This window comes from Panonychus citri, unplaced genomic scaffold (genome assembly GCF_014898815.1).
Source record: "Panonychus citri isolate SS breed McGregor unplaced genomic scaffold, ASM1489881v1 Contig00011, whole genome shotgun sequence".
Taxonomy (NCBI): domain Eukaryota; kingdom Metazoa; phylum Arthropoda; class Arachnida; order Trombidiformes; family Tetranychidae; genus Panonychus; species Panonychus citri.
In genome coordinates this window covers 1298943-1319855 of record NW_026515416.1, presented here as the reverse complement: position 1 = coordinate 1319855, position 20913 = coordinate 1298943, and the positions used below count along the sequence as shown (strand labels likewise).

Below are 20913 nucleotides of genomic sequence, written 5' to 3'. Positions count from 1 at the left end.
ATTGATGAAAAAAACATGAGAACTTTAATTAAGAAAAGTTGATCACGAGGCCCAAAGAAAGAAAATGTTTTCTCTTGGTAACCATGGAAACGGAAGAAGAGGGAAATTTGTAATTCGATCATTTTTGTTTTCTTTTCCATCTGTTGATCGGATTGAGCCATCGATGGAAAAAGTTAATTAATATTCACCTAATGATAATTAAGGAAGGAAAATGAATTTAGAATTGAATCAATTTCTATCATCTTTTCCTTGCCGATGATCATTTCCCTCTCTGATTGACTTTAATTGTCTTCCATTGAGTTGGTCAGATTCCAAAGAGTTTTAATTAATATGATCTTTGTTTACATTTTCTCTGTTGATTGTTTGTTTTTTCATCGCTAATTAACTTTTCAATTTTAGTGTTACTTTTGATTTGTGATGAAATCATTTGATGTTCCGATTATGTCGCGAGGTAAGTTTTATATTCTAGCTTTTTTCTGTCGTTTTGTCTTGTTATTTATTGATTCTTATTTTAATTTTCTTTCTTTATGTTAACAATTGATTGTATTGTAGTTTTACACACAATTTTCGGTTCAACAATTTACTGGTGGATTGATTTAGGAACCTTCGTAACCTGGATCGGGTTTATATCGATAGGCTCCTTTTATTAAAGGTACACTTCGAAAGGCTGTTCGATTGCGAGGTGTGTACATTGGTTTATCTTCATCATTATGATGATTGTGGTTATGGTGATGACGATGATATTTATCTTTATCATCGTTTGGTGGTGAACGATGATTATCTGGTTCAGATTGGTGTGAGTTGGTTCCATGAGATTCATGAGGTTCATGAGAATGATGAGGATGATTATGGTGATGATGGTGATGAGAATGAGACCGAGGAGATTGATTTGAGTTTTCATTTTTTCCTGAATCTTCATCATTTTGATCAGGATAACGATCTGGTGGTGAAACTTGGCTTCGATCTCGATCTTGTTCCCTATCTCGGTCTCGATCTCGATCTCTTTCTTGATCACTATTTCGATCCCTATCTCGGTCTCTATCTCGATCACGATTTGAATCGCGATCTTGATCACGGTCTTGATTACGATTCTCATTTTTATGATTATGGTGGTGATGGTGATGATGATATGGACAAGTTGGCTTTTTATCATTTTGATTTTCTATCCTTTCCTTGTCCGATTTACCGTTTTTATCTGATTTATCTCCATGTGATGAGGTATCAACACAAGGTGGACCTGCCAAAATACCAATCATATCTGGTTTATATCCTTGTGGTAAACTGATTCCATTAGCATTGAACTCTTCATCAACAACGACATAAGGATGACCTTTACCCATAGATGATGTACCAACTAGTGAACCTCCTTGAGTGAATATCGATTGATCATCCATCTCATTATTACCAGTAAGGCCTGAAAGTGAACTAAGATCAGCGATACTTGGTTGACCATTAGTTGTCCCATCCAAATTCAGCTCACCGTTACTCGTCAGTCCATCTTGAAATAATTTCAATGATGAACCCGCTTGTAAATTAGATGAAGACGAAGGTGAAGATGAAGCTGATAACGATTGTAAGAAGGCATCATAAAAAGGATTGGCAGATTGGAATAGAGAATCACCCAGGATCGGTAATATTAATGTTCGAGTCTTATGGCCATTTGAAGACAGTAGCGATCCGATAGATGATCCAGAGGGAGAAGTTGATGAGGATGAGGATGAGGATGATGTCGGTGATGAAGATGAAGAGGAGGATAAAGTCAAAGGTGGTGAATAAGAGTTTCCATTATTGTAAAGTGGTTTCAATAGTTGTAAATTCAGATCATCTTTAACCGTCGACATGGTGTTATCATTGAGCTGTTGAAATAGACTCAGCATATTAATAAAATCACTTGGTGATGAAGAGGAAGTCCCACTCAGGCCAGGAAGGAATGAAGATGAAGATGAAGATGACGAAGATGATGATGGAGAAGATAATGAAGACAATGACGATGACAATGACTGAGAGGATGTTGGCAAGGAAGCGGACAAGGCTTGTTGTAAAGATCCCGTTAGATCACTGGTTAAAGTTAATGGACTAAGATTAGATTTGGACGGTGAATTCAATGAAGTCAAACTTGTATCACCCAAATTGAAATAAGGATGTGAATTGAAAAGCGATTGAAATTTCTGTACCCCAGACAAGGTTTGTGGTGAACCACGAACATGGGTCGAAGAGGAAGTCGGAGAGGACGAAGACATCGATTGGAAAGGTTTCATTGATGACATTAACGAATTCAATTGAAGTGAATTGATATTATCTTCACTTATAACACCAGAAAAGGGTGTTAATGAACCGGAAGACGGCGAGGATTCAGAAGATGAAGCCAAAGACGATGACAGTCCAACGTCACCTTCCATTGACCCTGGTAAAGATGAAAATGTTTCCCCTGTAGAAGACAATGAAGATGATAACAACTCTGATTGTGATCTTTTGTCATCAGCCTCAGCAATCAATTTCTCTAAAGCTTTAGCTTTCTCATCACCATCATCATCATCACCATTACTATTACTATTATTGTTATCATCATTTACATTTTCATTATTGAAAACATGTTGACCAGATTGAGTATCACCAAAGGGATTAATCCTAAGGGATGAAGTGTCTTCATTTAATGATGAACCAAGTGAATTAAGTAAAAGTTGATTCATGGCTGAATTACTAATCTGGTTGATTGTTGAAGCCTGATGACTTGATGATGTTAACAGAGTAGTTTTTTGCTGTTCAATATTGATACCAATGGATTGATCAACATTTTTATTACCATTATCAACATCGTTCCCATTGATATTGTCATTATTTTTACTACTATTCTCACTGCCCTCCAAGGGTTTGGTTTCTTTGCCCGTCATAATGTTACCATTGACCATCCGTCCGGTCAAATCTTCATCATTTTCATCTGATGAATCTGATGAAGGTGATGGTTCATTCATGGTTTTTACATCTTCACCCATTGGCGATCTCACTTTATTCATACTCTGATCTGTCTCACTGATACTATGATTTGGACCTTGTTTATTGTCATTACCATGTTCATGTTTACTTTTGATGATCAATTAATTACCGGAAGGAAACAAAAACCCAAAGATTTCAGAGTCCAGAAAGAAAATGGTGTATCCGCCAGAGATTTGAACGGAGAAAATGAAATGAAAGAGAGAGAAAAAAAAGATGAATTAATTACATGAGAAGTTGAAGGAAACATCTATCAAATTACATTATTACAAATAATAGAATGAAAGTCAATAATATCATCATAATAATGATCGTCTTCTTATGATATGATATTTGCATTTTTGGTCTCTGTTGATCTTGACTTTGATGTAATCTATTCATACACCAAACTGAAATATCAGCTTATCCCAAGGTATAGAATTACTGATTTGTGATGATCAAAATGATGGCTGAAAATAATATAAATAATGAAACGATTGAAAGAAACAACAAGAACCAGAAATTGAGGTTCAACCCGTCAGAGAGATGAAAACTGATCGAAGTTAATCATTTCTGTAATTCATCAAATATTAACCATTAAGCCCTTCAAAAAGTGAAGAGTAAAGTAGATGAAATAACAGACGAAACACCAACAACAATCAACTAATCATTTCCAAGAAAAACTCATTTCGTTAACAAATTGAAGAGAGAGACTTGAAGTTATATCATTGAATGAATGAATTTATCTTCATTATTTATAATAATAATCTGATGCTTTTATCATCATATCTCATATATGTTTAAACTTGTTTCACAATCATATTTGATTGTCTGGATAAACTTTTAATCAATTCACCAGAAAAAGAGATGATCAATTTTACCAATCAATTTAATTCTTAATTCTTCAAGAAAAGGGATAAGCTTGTTAATTGCTATTCAATCGTAAAAGAGATGATAACAATCAGTGAATGATAAAGAAAACAACAACATGGAAGATATTCCAAGATGAGAAAAGAGAACAAGGAAAACATAATATCCAATCTGGTGAAAATTCTGATAACATGGAGAATATTTTATTATCTCTTTCCTAACGATAACAAGTACAAGAAGATGTTCTAACGTTGGAACAACAATATCATGGTGAATAAACAAAAGAAAAAGAGATTGATAATATTTGGAATTTTTTACTCATCGAAAGACACAAGAACGAAACAACATGATGGAAACAACGAAATTCAGAGCTACTCAGAACTCGAAAGAGAAACAGAAAGAAAGAAAGAAAGAAATCAGATATCAAATGATAGAAGAAAAAAACGGAAAATCGATCGAATCTTTTTCTCGATTTTCTATTTTTTCTTCTCATGATATTCATCCAATTGATATTCTTTTTGGATATTTAGTTCGAGTTGTATAATATTACCTCTCTCTCTCCCTCTTTCCACCTTCCTACATGATAGTAATTAATATAATCATGGTTATCTCATGATTAGTACAATTATAATTAGTAAATTAACATTGGAACCATTGATGCAAAAATGTTACATTTTCATGGTCAAAGTTACTCAAAGTGTTAGTAACCAACACAATTGAGTTGATTGTAATTTATTTGATTACAAACTCAGTCCACTATAATTAATGAGCTTTTAATTATTCCTTAACTGTGAAATTGTAATCAATTAAACAATGATAATTGATTACACTCCTAACAACAACTCTTGATCACCTTAATCAAATTCACTGTCGTTGATATTGATTATATTTCACTTTATTTTTGTTGTTGTAAATCATAAACTATAATTTGTTAATCATTATAAACTAATTTTAATAGTTTATCATTTTCAACGGTGTTGATGTTAATAGTTTTAATTGTATCAATTACAATGACATTGTAACAATTTACTAATCATTTGCATTTGTTTGTGAACAAACATTTACCCAACAATTGTAACAATAATTTTAATTGTCTCATCTCAGTAACAATCAATGTTATTAATATTAATTTGTTACAATTAAGGTTCAATTTAACTGATGAGAAAATAGTTAATTGTTTACATAACGATGTCTATTTGATTAGCAATATTTGATCACAATTTAAAACTTATGTTCATGTTGACTGATTAAAACTTTAAGCTCAGGACAATTAAAGACAATTAAATTAAAACTTACATTGGGATGAATACTGGTAACACTTTTGATTGTGGAAGGTAAATTGCAACTGGTCCACCATAATCAGCCAAGTTGATTAGTACAATTAGATTGAACAATATAGATGATAACATGATTAAGTGTTAATCCAATGGGAATATCATCAACATAATTAACTGATATCTTAACCTTTTAATTGTAACAATAATTATTAAAGTACAAATTAGTTAACAAAAAATGAACATAATTTACTTGACAAAATTTAAATTGTTGAACACAAAAAACTGAAACCGATCATAATGATTAACTGATCAGTGATCACTAATTAATGATTGATGATTTTTCATTTACCAATTGTGATCAAGTTAACAATTGATTTCAATTGACAGAAACAAAAAGTGAAACAATGAATTACATTTTTCTGATTGTCGATGATCAACTTAATCAATTGATTTGAATTTACGATTTTTTGATTACATGGTGTTTACCTTGTACCTCCTTATTTTGATTGTTGTTGTTGATTAACTGTTAATTTAAAAGTAAATGATTAATATATTGATCAGGTTGGTTTGACACTGAGAGTTGAATTGTCAACACAGTTAATCACATGTAATCATCTTAATTGTTGCAATTTACTTATCTCACCAATACCAACAATCAACCGCACCTTCACCACCCCATCAAAAGAAACCAAAACTTCAACAATTTAAATTAATTGTTTCAGTTTCTCATTTTCAAAACAATTAACCCAATCATCATTAACAGGTAAACAAACTTGAATTATCATTATTGATCATTTCATCATTTCAACAATATAATTTATTATCTTTGAAGGTTTAATTGTAAAACAAATACAATTTTAATGTTGATTCAGTTGATTGCTGCTGTTAAATGTTGATTATCATCATTATGATCAACAAATTATTACCCTCAGGATGGGTTCAAAACTAATCTACTTGATTGTTTACTTAATTCAGTTGATTGTTATCATTCAATTGTTATTGTTATTACTTTTATCATCAAACTTCATCTAGAGTTAACAATCAAATCATTAGATTAATTAACATTTTACAATTAATTTAATTCAATTGAAAGTTACACTTTCTCATTTTATACTTAATGTTGTTAACAATTAAAGTTAATTGTACCTCCAACAATCAGAAAGATTTTCTTAAAGTTTTGAAAACTAACTCCAATAGTAATACAATTGGAATAACTAACAATTAGTTGATTGTTGAACACTATTGATTAGTTAATCCAATACTAAATCAACTTATTATTACATTGAACTCTCATTGAAAACTTGCAACAACAATTAACTAACTTTTCCCCTCAATTAAATCAATAACATTTTCTCATAATAATTAATTAAAAGTTTTAAAAGTTAATCATTGCTTAATTTTTAATCAAACTTGATTCAATTTCATTTACAAATCATAATCAAATACATGTTACAATTATTTTAATCATAATCAATTTCTTAATTGTAATGATTTACATATCTTATCAATTGTCTGTCCAAATTATTATTATCATCAGTGTTGATAATTTAAAAGTTAATTGTAATTGACAATTTAATCTTTGGATAATACAGTTTAAAATGGATTTAAATTATAAGAAAACAATTATCAACTGATTGGGAGATGCAATTGTGTAATAATCAATTAATCATTTCGATTGCAATTAAATGAAAAACAAAAAGAAAACAATGAATCTCAATAGTCAATAATATGAATGATTTTAATTGTCACCAATATTTAATCAAATAAAAAAATCAAGAGAATAGCAAGAAAATCAATTGTCGAAAATTCAAAATGAATCGTTAATTGTAATTAGTATTTTTAGTTAATTGAGATTCTGTTCAGGATCCGATAACAAGTTGATTGATTTACTTTTGTTTCCTCAATTTGATTGTGATTTTTGATCCTTGCTTTTTGTCTGATCAACAAACAATTAGCTTAATTGTTGCTCTCGTTATTATTATTGTTAATGATTGACTGATAATACTCATTACCGATTAGATCTGTATTGTTAAGACGATTTGTTATATTGTCCAAATGGGTGAGATGGTCACTTGAAGGTCGATTCAAGGGTAAAAACGCTGAACTTTGACTGGGAAGTAAAACGAACCCCGGATTACATGGTTTCTGTGGACATGGGGCAAGGACGACATGGGACAGGGAGTTCAAAGGTCGAATGCTACAAAAGAAAGAGAAAATTACAACAAAAAGAAAGACCTTAGAACCTTTACTTTACTCATGGATCGAATCGGAAACCTCTGAACTAATCAACTTTCCCCATGATTATTACTCAGATTTTTTGGAACTTTTTTTTATCCCTCATTTCTTCATATTATATTAACATTGTAACTTTTTAGTGATTATCTTTTGACGATATTAATGATTAGTATCATTACAATTAACATAAGATCAACTTTATACTAATAACTCATAACTATTATATTAATTTCGGAACTTTTTTTCCTCTTTCATTGTTATCATTTAATTCTGATTCATGTTTACTTTTCATGAAGCTCATTCTCATCTTTTAATGAGCATCTTCATTATCTAATAGATGAATAGAAATTATTATTATTGCTAGAATACTTTAAGTAAATAATGATAATGATCATGATCATCACCATGTTACTCTGAATAACAGAAAATTCAGTCAGAACTTTTCTCCTCTCGAACTTTTTCAACTTTCTATTCTCTCTTTCACTCTTATTATTTTTCCCTTTCTTTTTCCTCTTTCTCTTGACTAATAAGCTTATTATCTTTAATGAGAAGGACAATTTATACTATTAAAAAAAAGTTTCCAAATTAAGTAATAAATTGAAATTTCTCCCATGGATTCATGATGAAATCTGAAGAGAGAACTGATAAAAATGCTCAATATTTACCTTTTCTTAGAAATATCTTTCACTATGTTAACCTTTTCACATCCATCAGGAGGTTCATGGGTTAGGAATTGATTCACATCAGGACTATTCAATTGCTCCCTACGATCAGTTTCATGAAGGACACCATGATCACTATTTCTGTTATTGTTGCTGTTTGACCGATGACCATTCGGACCTTTGAAAAGAGAAAAAAAAAATGAAAAGAAAAATTCGTCACGACATTTTCTCTACATTTAGATGATTCGAAATACAAAATTCATCAAAAAAACTTTTTCAATATTCGATCAGAACGTTGCCATGGTTACTCTTTGCATATATTAACAATTTCTCTTTCTTTTTTTTCTATGAAATTAATTTACCATGAAACGTGGGTTTAAATTAGTCTCCTTGGTAACAATTAACATGATAACATTTGATTCAATTCATTTTTTTCATGATCATCGCCATTAGATTAATAAATTTATTCTTATTATTACCAATTAAATGATAACCTTAATTGATGGAGAAAAAAAATTCCACCTTAATAATAAAGTGAATACTTTGGTTCTTACACTCAACTAGGGTGTGAAAAAAAGTTCCACCATTTTTTCAGAATGAATCATGATCCATGTAATTGTGTATCATTTGAGAGAGAGAGAGAGAGAGAGAGAGAGAAAAAAAAATTCTTTTTCCTCAGAGTAATATTAAATTACTGTTTACCTGAAATAAGGTGAACTGGTGATGGTGATCCAGACCTAGAATCGAGATCAGGTGAGAGGCAACAATCATCTTCATGGAGAAAAAGTTGTGAATTCATCTCAACGAGAGCAGAATTTGTATCAACAGTAGTATTACCGGTTGGTCTTCGTCTTCTTATCCTATTTCGAATTCCAGTTCCAACTTTTATTCCTTTTACTTTTCTTTTACCTTTTTCTTTTTCTTTTTCTTTATCTTCATCATCATCTTCTTCAACTTCCCCTCCTCCTCCTCCTCCTCCTCGTCCTTCTCTCTCTTCTTCACCTCGTCTTCTTCTTAATCTTCTTCTTTTATCATCACCACAATTAGAATCAATTTCATTCCCATTATCATGATAATTCCTTGAATCTGAATTCTCATCATTCTCATCCTCCTCTTCATCATACTCATCATCTTCCTCTTCCTCTTCATCCTCATCACAATCAACATAATCACAATGGATCATCATCTTAATCATTGAATCACAATTTGAATTAAATCCAATTCGCTTTTTTCTGCTTGATGATAATAATTTAGCAATTGGATCTCGATGTCCTTCCGGAGCTGGACAAAGGTTCACCCCCTGGTTGGGAGGTGTAAAGTCAGATATCTCATCGAGGACCAATTTTTCAATCTCCTAAAATAAATGAATAAAAATGAGGAAAAAAAAAACAAAAACAATTAATCAAATCAATGAGCAAATGAATTTGAAAACCCACACTACTCATTTAATTTCATGTATTAATAATATCATAACGATATCAATACATGAAACGTAATTACAATTATCCGATTCAACAATCAAAGACCAAGATGAATTTTAAATTGAATGTAAATCAAATGAAATTGTAATTACAATGAGTAAGAAAAACGTTGATTAAATTGAAAATAATTGAACCGATAACAAAACGAATCAAGGAAAATATTAATATTAGTAACGAAAAAAAAATCAACTGATTATGACAGTGATTATGAATGATAATTAAGAAGATTAAATTAATTAACATGATGAGATACATGAATGTGAACTATTGTTGATGAAAATTAAGTCAATTGTCTGCTGAAAATTTCATGAGAAACAAAGTTGATGATGAAATTGAAACCAGAATTTTTCAATTCATGATAAACTTTCAATTCCAACTGATACTTTGATATGATGAAATATCATTGAGATATTAATAAATTGAGTATACAGAATAGCAATTTATCAACAATGAATCATATTCATGTAATTGTAATGATGATGATGATGATGAAATAGTTGATAAACTGAGTATTCCAAGCTTAAGCACAACAACAATGGCGGATAATCATTTACAGTTATCATTGTTAACAAACAATATGAATTAGTTTGTATTACATTTTTGGCTTCATTATTATTGTTATGTGACTTAATTTTTCATCGTAATTGAATGAAACTATTAGAGGAATTTACTTTTTTTTTCATTTCACTCAATTCAAGTACAGAATCTACCATGATCATGATAATATTCAGTTCAAATGATAATTGTAATGGATGATGATGATGATGATGGCGATGACAATAAAGAGGATAACAATAACTATATCATCTCATTGTCAGGTTCTGGGCAACAATTTATTAATATGATGACAACACAATGATCATGATGACAACTCTCACTGGTGTAATAATAATCATCTCATGAAATATATGAGAGGGGAATAAAAATATCCATCAAATAAACAGGAAAAGGGTTAAGAGAAAATAAAAAGTTATCATCATCTCCATGGATCAATCATGATAAATGAAAAGTTCAGGGTCCAGTTCCAGATTAATCGGAAAATTTATCAACTAATCATCTCAAATTCATATATGATAATTATCGTACTGAACAAGTGACAATCAGATGAGCTGATTAATATTGAAATGTTTAAATAAAATCTCTTGTCTCATAATAATCTTGATCAATTGAAGATTTATTTATATACATATTTCATCAGAATCGATTATTAATTTTATCATGTTGACATGATTGGTAATCATAACAAACTGATGGTAAATATATTTGTCAAATTACAGGGAAAGTTCAGTGAAGGAGAAAATAAATTTTCAGTAGAAAAAAAAATAGATTAGATTTACTTTTTTCATCAATATAATAAGTTTCCACCATGATGATGATTATGGTGAATCCATGATGTTGAAACAAATCTGATACAATATCATGAAATGAATTACTCATCTTACATGATAATATTGTATCAGTATTAATATTAATTGTATTTTATTTATCATGGAAATCAAATGCTAAAAATGAATACGAAGATATTGAATTTTCAACTATTTTCTCTCTCTCTCTCTCTCTCTCTCTCTCTCTCTCCTGAGTATGAATAGAAATGCTGATTCAGAATCAAATATGAAAAAAAAGAGATTAATAATAAAATAATTCCAACGATAATTCAGAAGTTTTCCCTCATGTAGAGTGGACGAATTTGGAAGAAAATTTTCATGTATTATCAACTGGAATATAGCAGATAAAATTTTCGATCTCTCCAAAAGCTCAATCTAATGATAATAATTCTCAAGAATTTATCATAATCATGATGATAACATTTCATACGGATAATGATCACGCAAAGGCGTTGATAATGATATATTTATCATCATCATGGGTTCATGATAATCAATATGTTACTCTCGAGTATAAGTTAATATCGATAGAGAAAATTATCGAAAGTGCAACAAAGTTCAAATTCGATATCATCATTATCAACATCGAGTTCTAACAATATTCTAATACTCTCTCTCTCTCTCTCTCTCTTGTTCATCTTGCTCTTATTATTTTCCTTTCTTCACTCTTCTTCTCCTTGTTCTTCATAAAAAAGTTATAACTTCTCACCTCTTATCTGATAATAAGAAATCAAGAAGAAAATAAATTACTTGGGCAGGGTTTTGAGTTGGAATATCATGAAAAGGTAACAAGAGTCATTCATTTGATCAACATCACCACCACCAATACCCTGAACTTCATAGCCATTGTATTCATCCTCCTTCGTCTTCCTTATTAAAGGCTGACCAAATTACGTGAGAAACAATCGCTTCCAATAGAATCCATATGATTACATTTTGATACAATGTTCCAAACTCAATGCTATCAATTTTATCACATTCTCATGTCATTACCCACCAACATCATCATCATCATTTCCACCTTCAAATCAACCTTATCTTCCTCCTCCATCATCATCATTACCCTTTCCACTTATCCTTTATTTTTTTTTACCTCATTGTCTGAGATACAAAACATCATTTTCTGTATCAAGGTAAGAAAAAAAAAGATACTCTCACCTTAATAATGTTATTGATTTTCTACAATTGGTTCAATGCATTACTCATGATTCAATCAAATCAATACCTTTACCCTGTAGATATCTGTTTACCTGAATTATATATTATAATATATCATCATCATCGTTGTTGTTGATGTTGTTTCATGAACCGTATTCATGATTATCAACTTTGGTCATTTTTTATTACCAATTCCAATTTCATTTATGAGATAAATTGAAACTTATCATGATAATGGATCAGTTAAACTTTTTTTTTCTCTCTCTCATCAATTGCAGGAGATTAACCAGAATTCAGGTTAGAATTTAAGAGAGAAAAATTCATCTGGTCAGCAAGAAGAAGAAGATTCAAAACCAAAATTCTCTGAGCATTTATGACGATGAAAATTCTGAATTCTTAGGGAAAATATTCTTTCTCTTTCCCATGTAATTGACTAATAGTTTCGCCATAATAATAACCATTTACATTGAATATCGTTTATCATCTTATTCGGGGATTTGCAAGTTATCATAATAAAACTTTCACATGCTGAGAATTGAGTAACTTTTTTCATCTTCATGATACTTTTTCTATCTCTATGGTGGTTATATATTTGCTCGGAGGTTGATGGTGATAAATTGTTACCAATATCATACAAGTAAAACAGGATAATTAAAGTTATTAATAGATTAAGAGATAACGGTAAATTGCATCTTATTGATTTGATTGGGTTACCATGTAACATGTTAATTGAATGATTAAGATAAACTTTGTATTTATATTAATATATTATCATCATGGATGAACATCCATTTGGGTTTTGTATTGTTTTCTCATCATTGGTTTCATTTTTGTTTTTCACTTCTCTCTCACTCTCCCTGTGAGACTAATTGTATGATGAGTATGAGAATGAGCAGAATATAATAATTTATTATATGAAACAATAAGATAAAAAGTTCATCAGTCTCAGAGTATTGGGTGAAAGTTTCAACCTCCCCATCATCCACCCAGATACTTACATGAACACCATAAATCTTGTATCTTTTTCATGGTGATGTTCATGATGATACTGAGCATATTGAGAGGAGATATAATAACCACTTAATAGTAAACTCATTCTGACAGGTTAACGATTAAATTAATAAGTTAATTGGATTTTAATGAACCAGAAAAAAAAGTAAATTGTTCCCTTAAATCATTTCCAATAAATTTACAGATCAATATGGATCACAATGTATTTTCACAATGATTAATTTAATTGTATTCAGGTGCCTGGAATATGATTAAATTTTAACATGATACAATTATCATCATGATCAGAATCATTTTATTCAACCTCTCTATCGTAATCTTATAATCTTAATGTCAGGGTACAAGGAAAAATACAACATGGTTATTGTGTTTTCGTTGTTGCTACTCTTACATTATCTCATGAATACCCTCAGGGAATAACAGAGGAAAAATTCAAAATTCACATGGAATTTGAAACTCAAAAAGATATATTAAATATATATTCCATAATCGGTTAACTTATTGCATTTCAGTTTCAATCTTCATGATGATGTTGTTTTTTTTATTGGATTGAGAGAGTTTTTTTTCCTCTTCACTCTTCTCATCTTTATCTTCATCATTCCCTATCATTATTACACCCAATTCAGGGTATTCACATGGGAAATTGAGTCATAATTTGATTGGTACCTTGATGATGAGTTTTTTTCTCTTCTCTCTCTCTTCTTTTTGATTTCTCATATTTTTTTGACTTTATGGTTGAACTTTGGTAGCACAGCAGATAGACCACCATTGGAATCGGATTCATTATCAGTAGATAGACACCAAAAAAAGGTCATCATGAAATCAGGTTAAAAGTAACAATCAATCATGAGGCATGTGAGTGGGATTGGGATTGGGAGGAGGGTGAAGCACAAAAGGGTAAGAATGACAATCTATGTGGAGGGTTCAGTGGGAGGGTATGAAAAGATGATGAAGATGATGAAGATGATATGTGGACTAGAGAGGTTGGTGAATAGATCATGGAAGATGAAGGAGGTTGGAAGTGGATTTTTCTTGTTTCTTCTTCCTTTTTCTCATCATCCTCGTTTTTTCATCTTCTCTTTCCCATTTTTTTTCTGTCTCTTTTACTTCGGTGAAAAAAGTTATTTTTTTTCTACCTCATCATCGTTATCAGAATCTCAGAACAATCTGAAACTTTCGCCTTCGAACTTTTTTTCTTCTATCTTCTTCTTAACATAATCAATCAACCTCAAGCTTTTATTTAACCATCACCTTAAATCAGTTCTTATATTATCAGGATGATATTATCATCGTTGTTTTGCTACCCTTGTATAAGAACCATCGATAATCACAATCAGCTTCAAATTCAATCCAGAAATTCATATAATATAAATTATATTTTCATTCTTTCACCAGCATTGAAGATCTCAAATCGATTGAACCAAAAACGAACCAGATTATATGACCTCTGTTGTGAAAGTCTCTAACTCAAGAGTCCAGCATTCAGTTCATCGTCAGAGATTCATTACAAAGCTCAACTCTATTTCGAGTTGAAAACAAGAAGATGATACAAATGAATTTCAATGATACCTTTTAATTGAATAAATTGAAAGTTAAATTTGATAATATCACGATTTTTGTTTACATTTTTTTTTCTCATCGGAGTAAATTGAGCTAATTAACTTTTTATAAGCTTAGACTTTCGAGCCGAATTCGTTAGATGGTTCAACATGAACATTTGTCTAACATGATTGACATTAATTTCTCAATCTAATTGCTTTTGAGCTTTTTCTGTCTACCTGTGTTTTTATTGAGAAAACCAAATGACCAAATCTACAAACCGTTCGTAGCCAATGTGCTTACATTTTATTGTATCAAACGTTGATCAAAACTTTTATTCTGACCATCAAATGTCCCTCGAAATGAATCCTATCAGGCCTGAACTTCTTCGATATTGAGACATGACAACTGAGTATCACTCGAACTCTCAAAACTCGAACTTGAGGTCTAATTAACTGCTCAATGATATTCTGAAAAAAAAACTTAAAAGGAAAAATGCTCTGTAGGTATAATCACATAGATGGATATAAATTAATACTAATCAACTCAATTGAATAACTGTAATCAGTATAATAAATGAGAGATTTGATCTGAAGGGTTTCATAATGAGTAAAGTTACTTGAAGTGGGGTGGGCTGTGTATCATCATAATTATCATTATCATTAACATCATCATCATCATCATCAGCATTTGCTTTCTATGTTTTTCCCTTGAAATCAATCAAAGTAATAATAAGAAGCTATTATTACTATGATGATAAAGATGATGCTGAGTTATTATAACCAATGACATCTTCAAGGTTTACCCTTGTCATCATCATCACTTTATCTTCATCATCTTCTTCATAAAATCCCAAATGATATAATCTCATAATGTTACACATACACACAGAGTCTATCTGGTTGTGATGATGCTGTTTTTTGGTCAACCATGTAACAAGAAACAAGATGATGATAAATTAATGAGCAATCAAAATATTGAATTTAAAGTTGACCAGTGGACAGAAAATAAAACAATAATGTAGACAGAAAGTTTCAGAATTTTAAAACTATCTCAATCAGAGTATTGAATTATGTATAATTGAACTTTCAGCCAAATCGATTGTCAAGTTAATTGTGATACTTTGACCTTCTCTTTCTTACTAATCACTCGAGTTAATTAGTTTCAAATCCTTCTCATTATTATTACCTCAATGATGATTAATTTTTTATTGCATCATTTGCATTTCCAATATAATAGTCAATGAGAATTGTCAACAATCACAATCTAATTTAAATTGAAATCGTACGAAAAGTTTATCGATTGTGTTAACATAGACTCTTTTTTTCATATCATGAAACTGTTTACATCATGTAATGAATTTATATCTGTTTTCCTCCATCATCATCATCATCAATGAATCAACTGAAATGGAGTGAAAGAAAAATCAATTTTCTGGTTAGAATGAAATTTTCACCAGAAAACCAGAAAACCAGGGGAACGATAATAAATTCAACTAACCAGAATCACTTTGACATTCAGACAAAATGTAAATGATAACAAAGACATCGTTAATTGTAAGCTCAACAATCAACCTAAAAGTAATAATAATTTACCTCTGATTGTGTTTGAAATTAGCAGGGTAACCCAAACAATCAATTGAGTTGATCAACTGATTATAATCAATGTTGATGAACCTCAATAGACTCATTAGCTAATAATATATAAGATTAGATTGTAACCTTGAAACATAATATCATATGTAATAGCTGTTAAATCAATTGATTGTCAGCAGAAACGGAAACAAGATGAAGATGGTCATTCAATGGTCATCAACTCAATCATGATGACTGAGTTAATAATGGTAAGTTAATTAAGTAATCGTGTTGATAGAATGTCTCTATTCAGCTGACGATGAATTAATGAACAAAGCTGATTACATACATATAAGAAATAGAGAAGAAGAAAGAAAAAAAAATTCTTTCTCGAAATTGTTGATAAAAGAATCGCCATCATGAAAGATTATATCATCATCATGAAAATGAATGGTTGATGATGATAATCATGATAATGATTAAGATAATTCTGATACTTAACCTTATTTTTTTTCTTCCACTAAAAGCAAATATTTCATGAGTATATCCATTGATCCCATGAGAATAACTGTCAACCATTACTCTAGATTGTTCAATAATCATGATAATGTTTATAATATTTTGGGCAATTCATTGGTTTGAGTTAATGATGAGACTCATGGTGATGATTTTCCATCGCCGTGATTTCAATGGTGGACAAAATGGTTGAGATAAAAAGTTATAATCGTAAGTATTTTTCGCGATTTAGATGAAATAGAAATGGAGGAAAATATATTTTCTATTGTATTTCCAATTGGAATAAGAAATATTATCAACTGAAGGAAGGAAAAAGTTGCAAAGTTCCTGATTGTCTTTTCCATTTCTAGCTTTTTATTTGAGTTTTATTTTTCCAATTCACATGTTATCTCTCACATAGAATTGGGAATGATGAGGATGAACAGTTCTGACGTTATCATCTTTATCACCTCCATCATCATCATCAACATCAACATCTCTCTTCAGGCTCACTCTTTTTACTCCTTCGTATCTTTATCTTGCTTTTTTTTCCCAAATCGTTTTCTCAACTGTTCAGTTATCGATTGGATGATGAGGATGCTAATCCTTCATCTTGCAATGAAAAATACAAGAAGAACGATACTTTTCAAGCTTATTTTTTATCTTCAACCTGAAGTATCCCAATAATAATACTTGAAGATACAAAGTCAACATGGTAACGATATGGACATGATAGAAATGGATTCTTGAGTTATATTTGCTCAGAGACACACACATATGATAAATGTAACATTGATCAGACTCATGATGATGATAATCATCATCATCATTATGTCTACCATGATAAATCAGTTAGAAGAGATAATTTTAGCTGAGATAAGCTGAATCTTTTTTATTTCCTCATTCAGTTGGTATATAAACCCAACAGTTGATATTGAGAATCGTGGATAAATCTAGCTTTCAATTTCACCCAGAACGGTGTCAGCAGAATTGAAGTAAATGAACAATTTACATGGATACAGATTAGAAATAGGTTTACAGTAATTGGTTTAATCATCAAGTGACGACAAACAATTAGTATTATTAAAAATTATCCATTTAAATTATAATCGTTCAACTATCAGAACGAACTTTTTGGTTTTCTTTCCTCTCATCAGCTCGATATTTTCTTATCATGATAATATATGTCTCAGAATTAATCAAGAGAATGAAACTTAATCATCAATAATCTAATTTTAATTATTCACTTTTCTATCAATTCTTGCGTGTTAAACCATTGGAAGACAATTAACTGATAATTAAAACTAAAGAAGGGGAAAAAGTTTTCCTACAATAACTTTAACACTCAATCAACATGAATCCATGATAATTATCAGATGATTATCATGATTATAATTAGATGATGGAAAGTGAAAGTTTATTGATTAGGGAGAAAGAAAGAAATATATATACTTAGAACTTTAATTCGATTATCTAATTACAAGGTCGATTTTCTGTTCCAAGATGAAATTATTAAGAACTTTTTCTCTCTTTTCTCCTTTATTATTGTTATTTTTTGTTTCCATCTCGATCTCTATATTAATGGATATCATGGTGATTTCCATTTGAGAAAAGCAGAAAATCTCATGGAAACATTGAAGAAATGATTAGAGTTTTTGTCTCTGAGTCTGTTCCAATGTTCGAGAATATATTCATGTGTTGACATGATGATGATTAGACAATTGTTCATTGCTATCATGATGATTATCAGGGAACAAAGAACAGATTCTGGTTAACCAAATTATCTAATATACGAACGATGTTTCTGTTACTTTGAATACTATTCCTTTCGCTTTGGTGTTTATTTGTTTCTCATCTTGAATCACAATCAGAATTAAAGTAAATTATGAAAAGAAATCAATGTCAATCATTGATTTCGTCCAATTTGTTGACGATAAAAAGGGAGAGAGAAACAATCAAAGGGAAAAAAAGTCTCATGAGTTATTAGGGAATAGAAAATCAGATATTCTCAGAATGTTCTGAGAGAACGAAAAAGAGAGAAAAAAAGATGAAAAAAAATTCGAAAAGTTCTAAATAAATTGTCAATCAATTGATTAACATTTCAAGGTAATAACAAAGTAAAAAAAGGGAAAGAAATTGGCACCAGAAAAGTAACCAGAAATCAATGGAATAATTTATTCCAAGGAACAATCAACAATCATTATCAATGGAAAAGCAAACAATTAAACTGTATTAAGATTATTATTATTATTATTATTACTTTACGATTGTGATTGATCATCAAGTTAATTGTATTCTAAAGGTAAAGAAAATGATACATTATCATGATGATCAATAAGGTGTACATGATATGATTTACATTTCAATCAACTAATTGGTCCATAGTATGTGTTACCTGTTCATTGCAAGTTCATTAAATGTAAATTAGTAAATTGTTGTCATCAAATATTGATGATCAACAACTAACCTTGTAATCATGATTAAATAGTAAGTCCATCAAGCTTAGAGAAAGCAAAAATGGATCCACTATTATCATTGTTCAGTTCAGTTCAGAGTAATCTGAGCAACTCTATTTCACCCAATAGCAGTTTTATTGATTATTATTATATCTTTAACATTGTAGCTTAATAATATGTTGATTATTTGTGATTAAGCTTCATCATCATCATCATAATCATCATCATCATCGTCGTCGTTGTCATCTTCATCTTCATCATTCAAGGTACAATATGGGAATTTGAATGAAAAAAAAAGTATATCATTCATTTGAAGGAGATTTTATCATGATAATGACAATTTAATGAATATGAAACACCACTAATGTGATCAACAATGATAATTGATTACTTTTTGATTGTTAATTTTATTTCAATCATCTTTCAATCTCTTTTTTTTAATCATCATCATCTAATCAATTTAACTTAATCATGCAAGGAAATAATCAGAAAGTCAAATCTATCATAATTTTAATGGTAAATGATTATAATCTAAATCATATTTAATCAACTTAAATTGTGTGTGTGAGTATGAAAAACTTTTATCAATCATCATCAATTACTAAAGGGATAATTGTTGTAATCTAATTACTTAAAGATTAACATTGATTTTATTGATTTTTTTTTTCTTCATCTTCTCCTACAAAAGTAAATGATTTAATCACTTAAGATGATGATGATGATGATTTAAGGTGTTCAAAGGTTTTGATAAGGTCGTTTAGGTTGTTTAAACTATTCAATTATTGGTTGACAATTAGTGATTTAGGTTCATCTAATTGTTTCAACGAAAAGGATTATAATTAAATTGATTGGTTAACTTACCAAAAGCATTGAAACTGATGCTGAAGGTGTAACAATGTTCACCATAAAAAGAAAACCAAATGAAAAGTAAAAATGAATAAGCAATCAAATTGGTATCTGATTGATTGTTATACTTTCATGATAATTAATGGAAATTAACAGTTAACAATGTTTTGTAAATTAAAGAGTAACGATAACAATTAACACCGATAATCAGATAGAATCGATTTGGAATCACTTTTTTTTCTGGTTCTCTTTCAGGTAAAATTGAAGGATAGAGCTCAGGATAAGAGTGAGGAAGAAATGAAAAAGAGATGAAAATTGTGATGAACAACCAGAATGAAAAGAACGAGGAAATGATGAAGAGAGAGAGAGAAGAGCAAAGATGATGATGATGGAGAATAAAATTCAAGGCCGATGAAGATAAATGCTCAATTTGAACAGTTAGATACACACCAAGAGAACGTAATTTAATCACAATTGAAGAGAAAATGAAAATTATATATGAAAGTTAACAAGAGAACAGGTAAAAATGATAAAGTTGTAATTCTCTGAACATTGTTGTTGTTTTGGATTCTCTCTCTCTCTCTCGTTCTCTCTCTGTTAATACTGGTGAATGAAGGAAAGTGACAAAGATGATGATGATGATGACGATGAAGGAGTAAATAGTAATCTGAACTGGTCTTTCTTTTTTTCTTTCTTTATCTTCTTCTGTTACCTTCTTTTCACCATGAAAGATATTGAAACTTGCTTTCAATTCTGCCTCTGGAATCAAATTGAGTTGCGCATCCAAGATTCAGTCGATAATTCAGTTTGTGTGCATGGAAATCATCATGATGATTATTATTATTATTATCATCATGGTGAAATTCAACATTTCCATGACAATATTAACATAGTGACACATTGAATGAAACATTTACTTTTATCAATATTATTACTTATCATTGATCCCAATTG

The 20913-nt window shown here is 30.1% G+C and overlaps 2 protein-coding genes across 3 annotated transcripts; both read right to left on the bottom strand.

Moving 5' to 3' along the window:
* Window positions 1-463: 463 nt before the first annotated feature.
* On the bottom strand, window positions 464-6366 carry LOC128393195 (serine-rich adhesin for platelets-like). Of its 2 annotated transcripts, none has more exons than XM_053353330.1 (2): window positions 5137-6366; window positions 464-3081 (listed from the first exon to the last, which is right to left on the bottom strand). In XM_053353330.1, exons 1-2 carry the CDS (start codon window positions 5247-5249, stop codon window positions 597-599), a joined length of 2598 nt encoding a protein of 865 aa, XP_053209305.1. In that variant the 5' UTR covers window positions 5250-6366; the 3' UTR covers window positions 464-596. The 2 variants fall into 2 exon arrangements, with proteins under 2 accessions (XP_053209305.1, XP_053209298.1); XM_053353323.1 differs by lacking the exon at window positions 5137-6366 and adding an exon at window positions 3254-3628.
* Window positions 6367-6830: 464 nt separating this feature from the next.
* LOC128393227 (protein dopey homolog PFC0245c-like) lies at window positions 6831-20669 on the bottom strand. Its single transcript, XM_053353351.1, has 4 exons — window positions 19975-20669; window positions 8717-9368; window positions 8018-8192; window positions 6831-7314 (listed from the first exon to the last, which is right to left on the bottom strand). Exons 1-4 carry the CDS (start codon window positions 20017-20019, stop codon window positions 7074-7076), a joined length of 1113 nt encoding a protein of 370 aa, XP_053209326.1. The 5' UTR covers window positions 20020-20669; the 3' UTR covers window positions 6831-7073.
* Window positions 20670-20913: the final 244 nt, after the last annotated feature.

Excerpts from the sequence above, each read along its gene's own strand:
- LOC128393227 (XM_053353351.1), bottom strand. The coding sequence starts at position 20,019 with ATGGTGAACATTGTTACACCTTCAGCATCAGTTTCAATGCTTTTG. Across the intron at positions 8,193-8,716 it reads ACCAGTTCACCTTATTTCAG|GTCCGAATGGTCATCGGTCA; the intron begins GTAAACAGTAAT and ends CTCTTTTCAAAG. Across the intron at positions 7,315-8,017 it reads AAAGATATTTCTAAGAAAAG|CATTCGACCTTTGAACTCCC; the intron begins GTAAATATTGAG and ends TTTCTTTTGTAG.
- LOC128393195 (XM_053353323.1), bottom strand. The coding sequence starts at position 3,372 with ATGAATAGATTACATCAAAGTCAAGATCAACAGAGACCAAAAATGCAA. Across the intron at positions 3,082-3,253 it reads ATTCTATTATTTGTAATAAT|TAAACATGAACATGGTAATG; the intron begins GTAATTTGATAG and ends GATCATCAAAAG.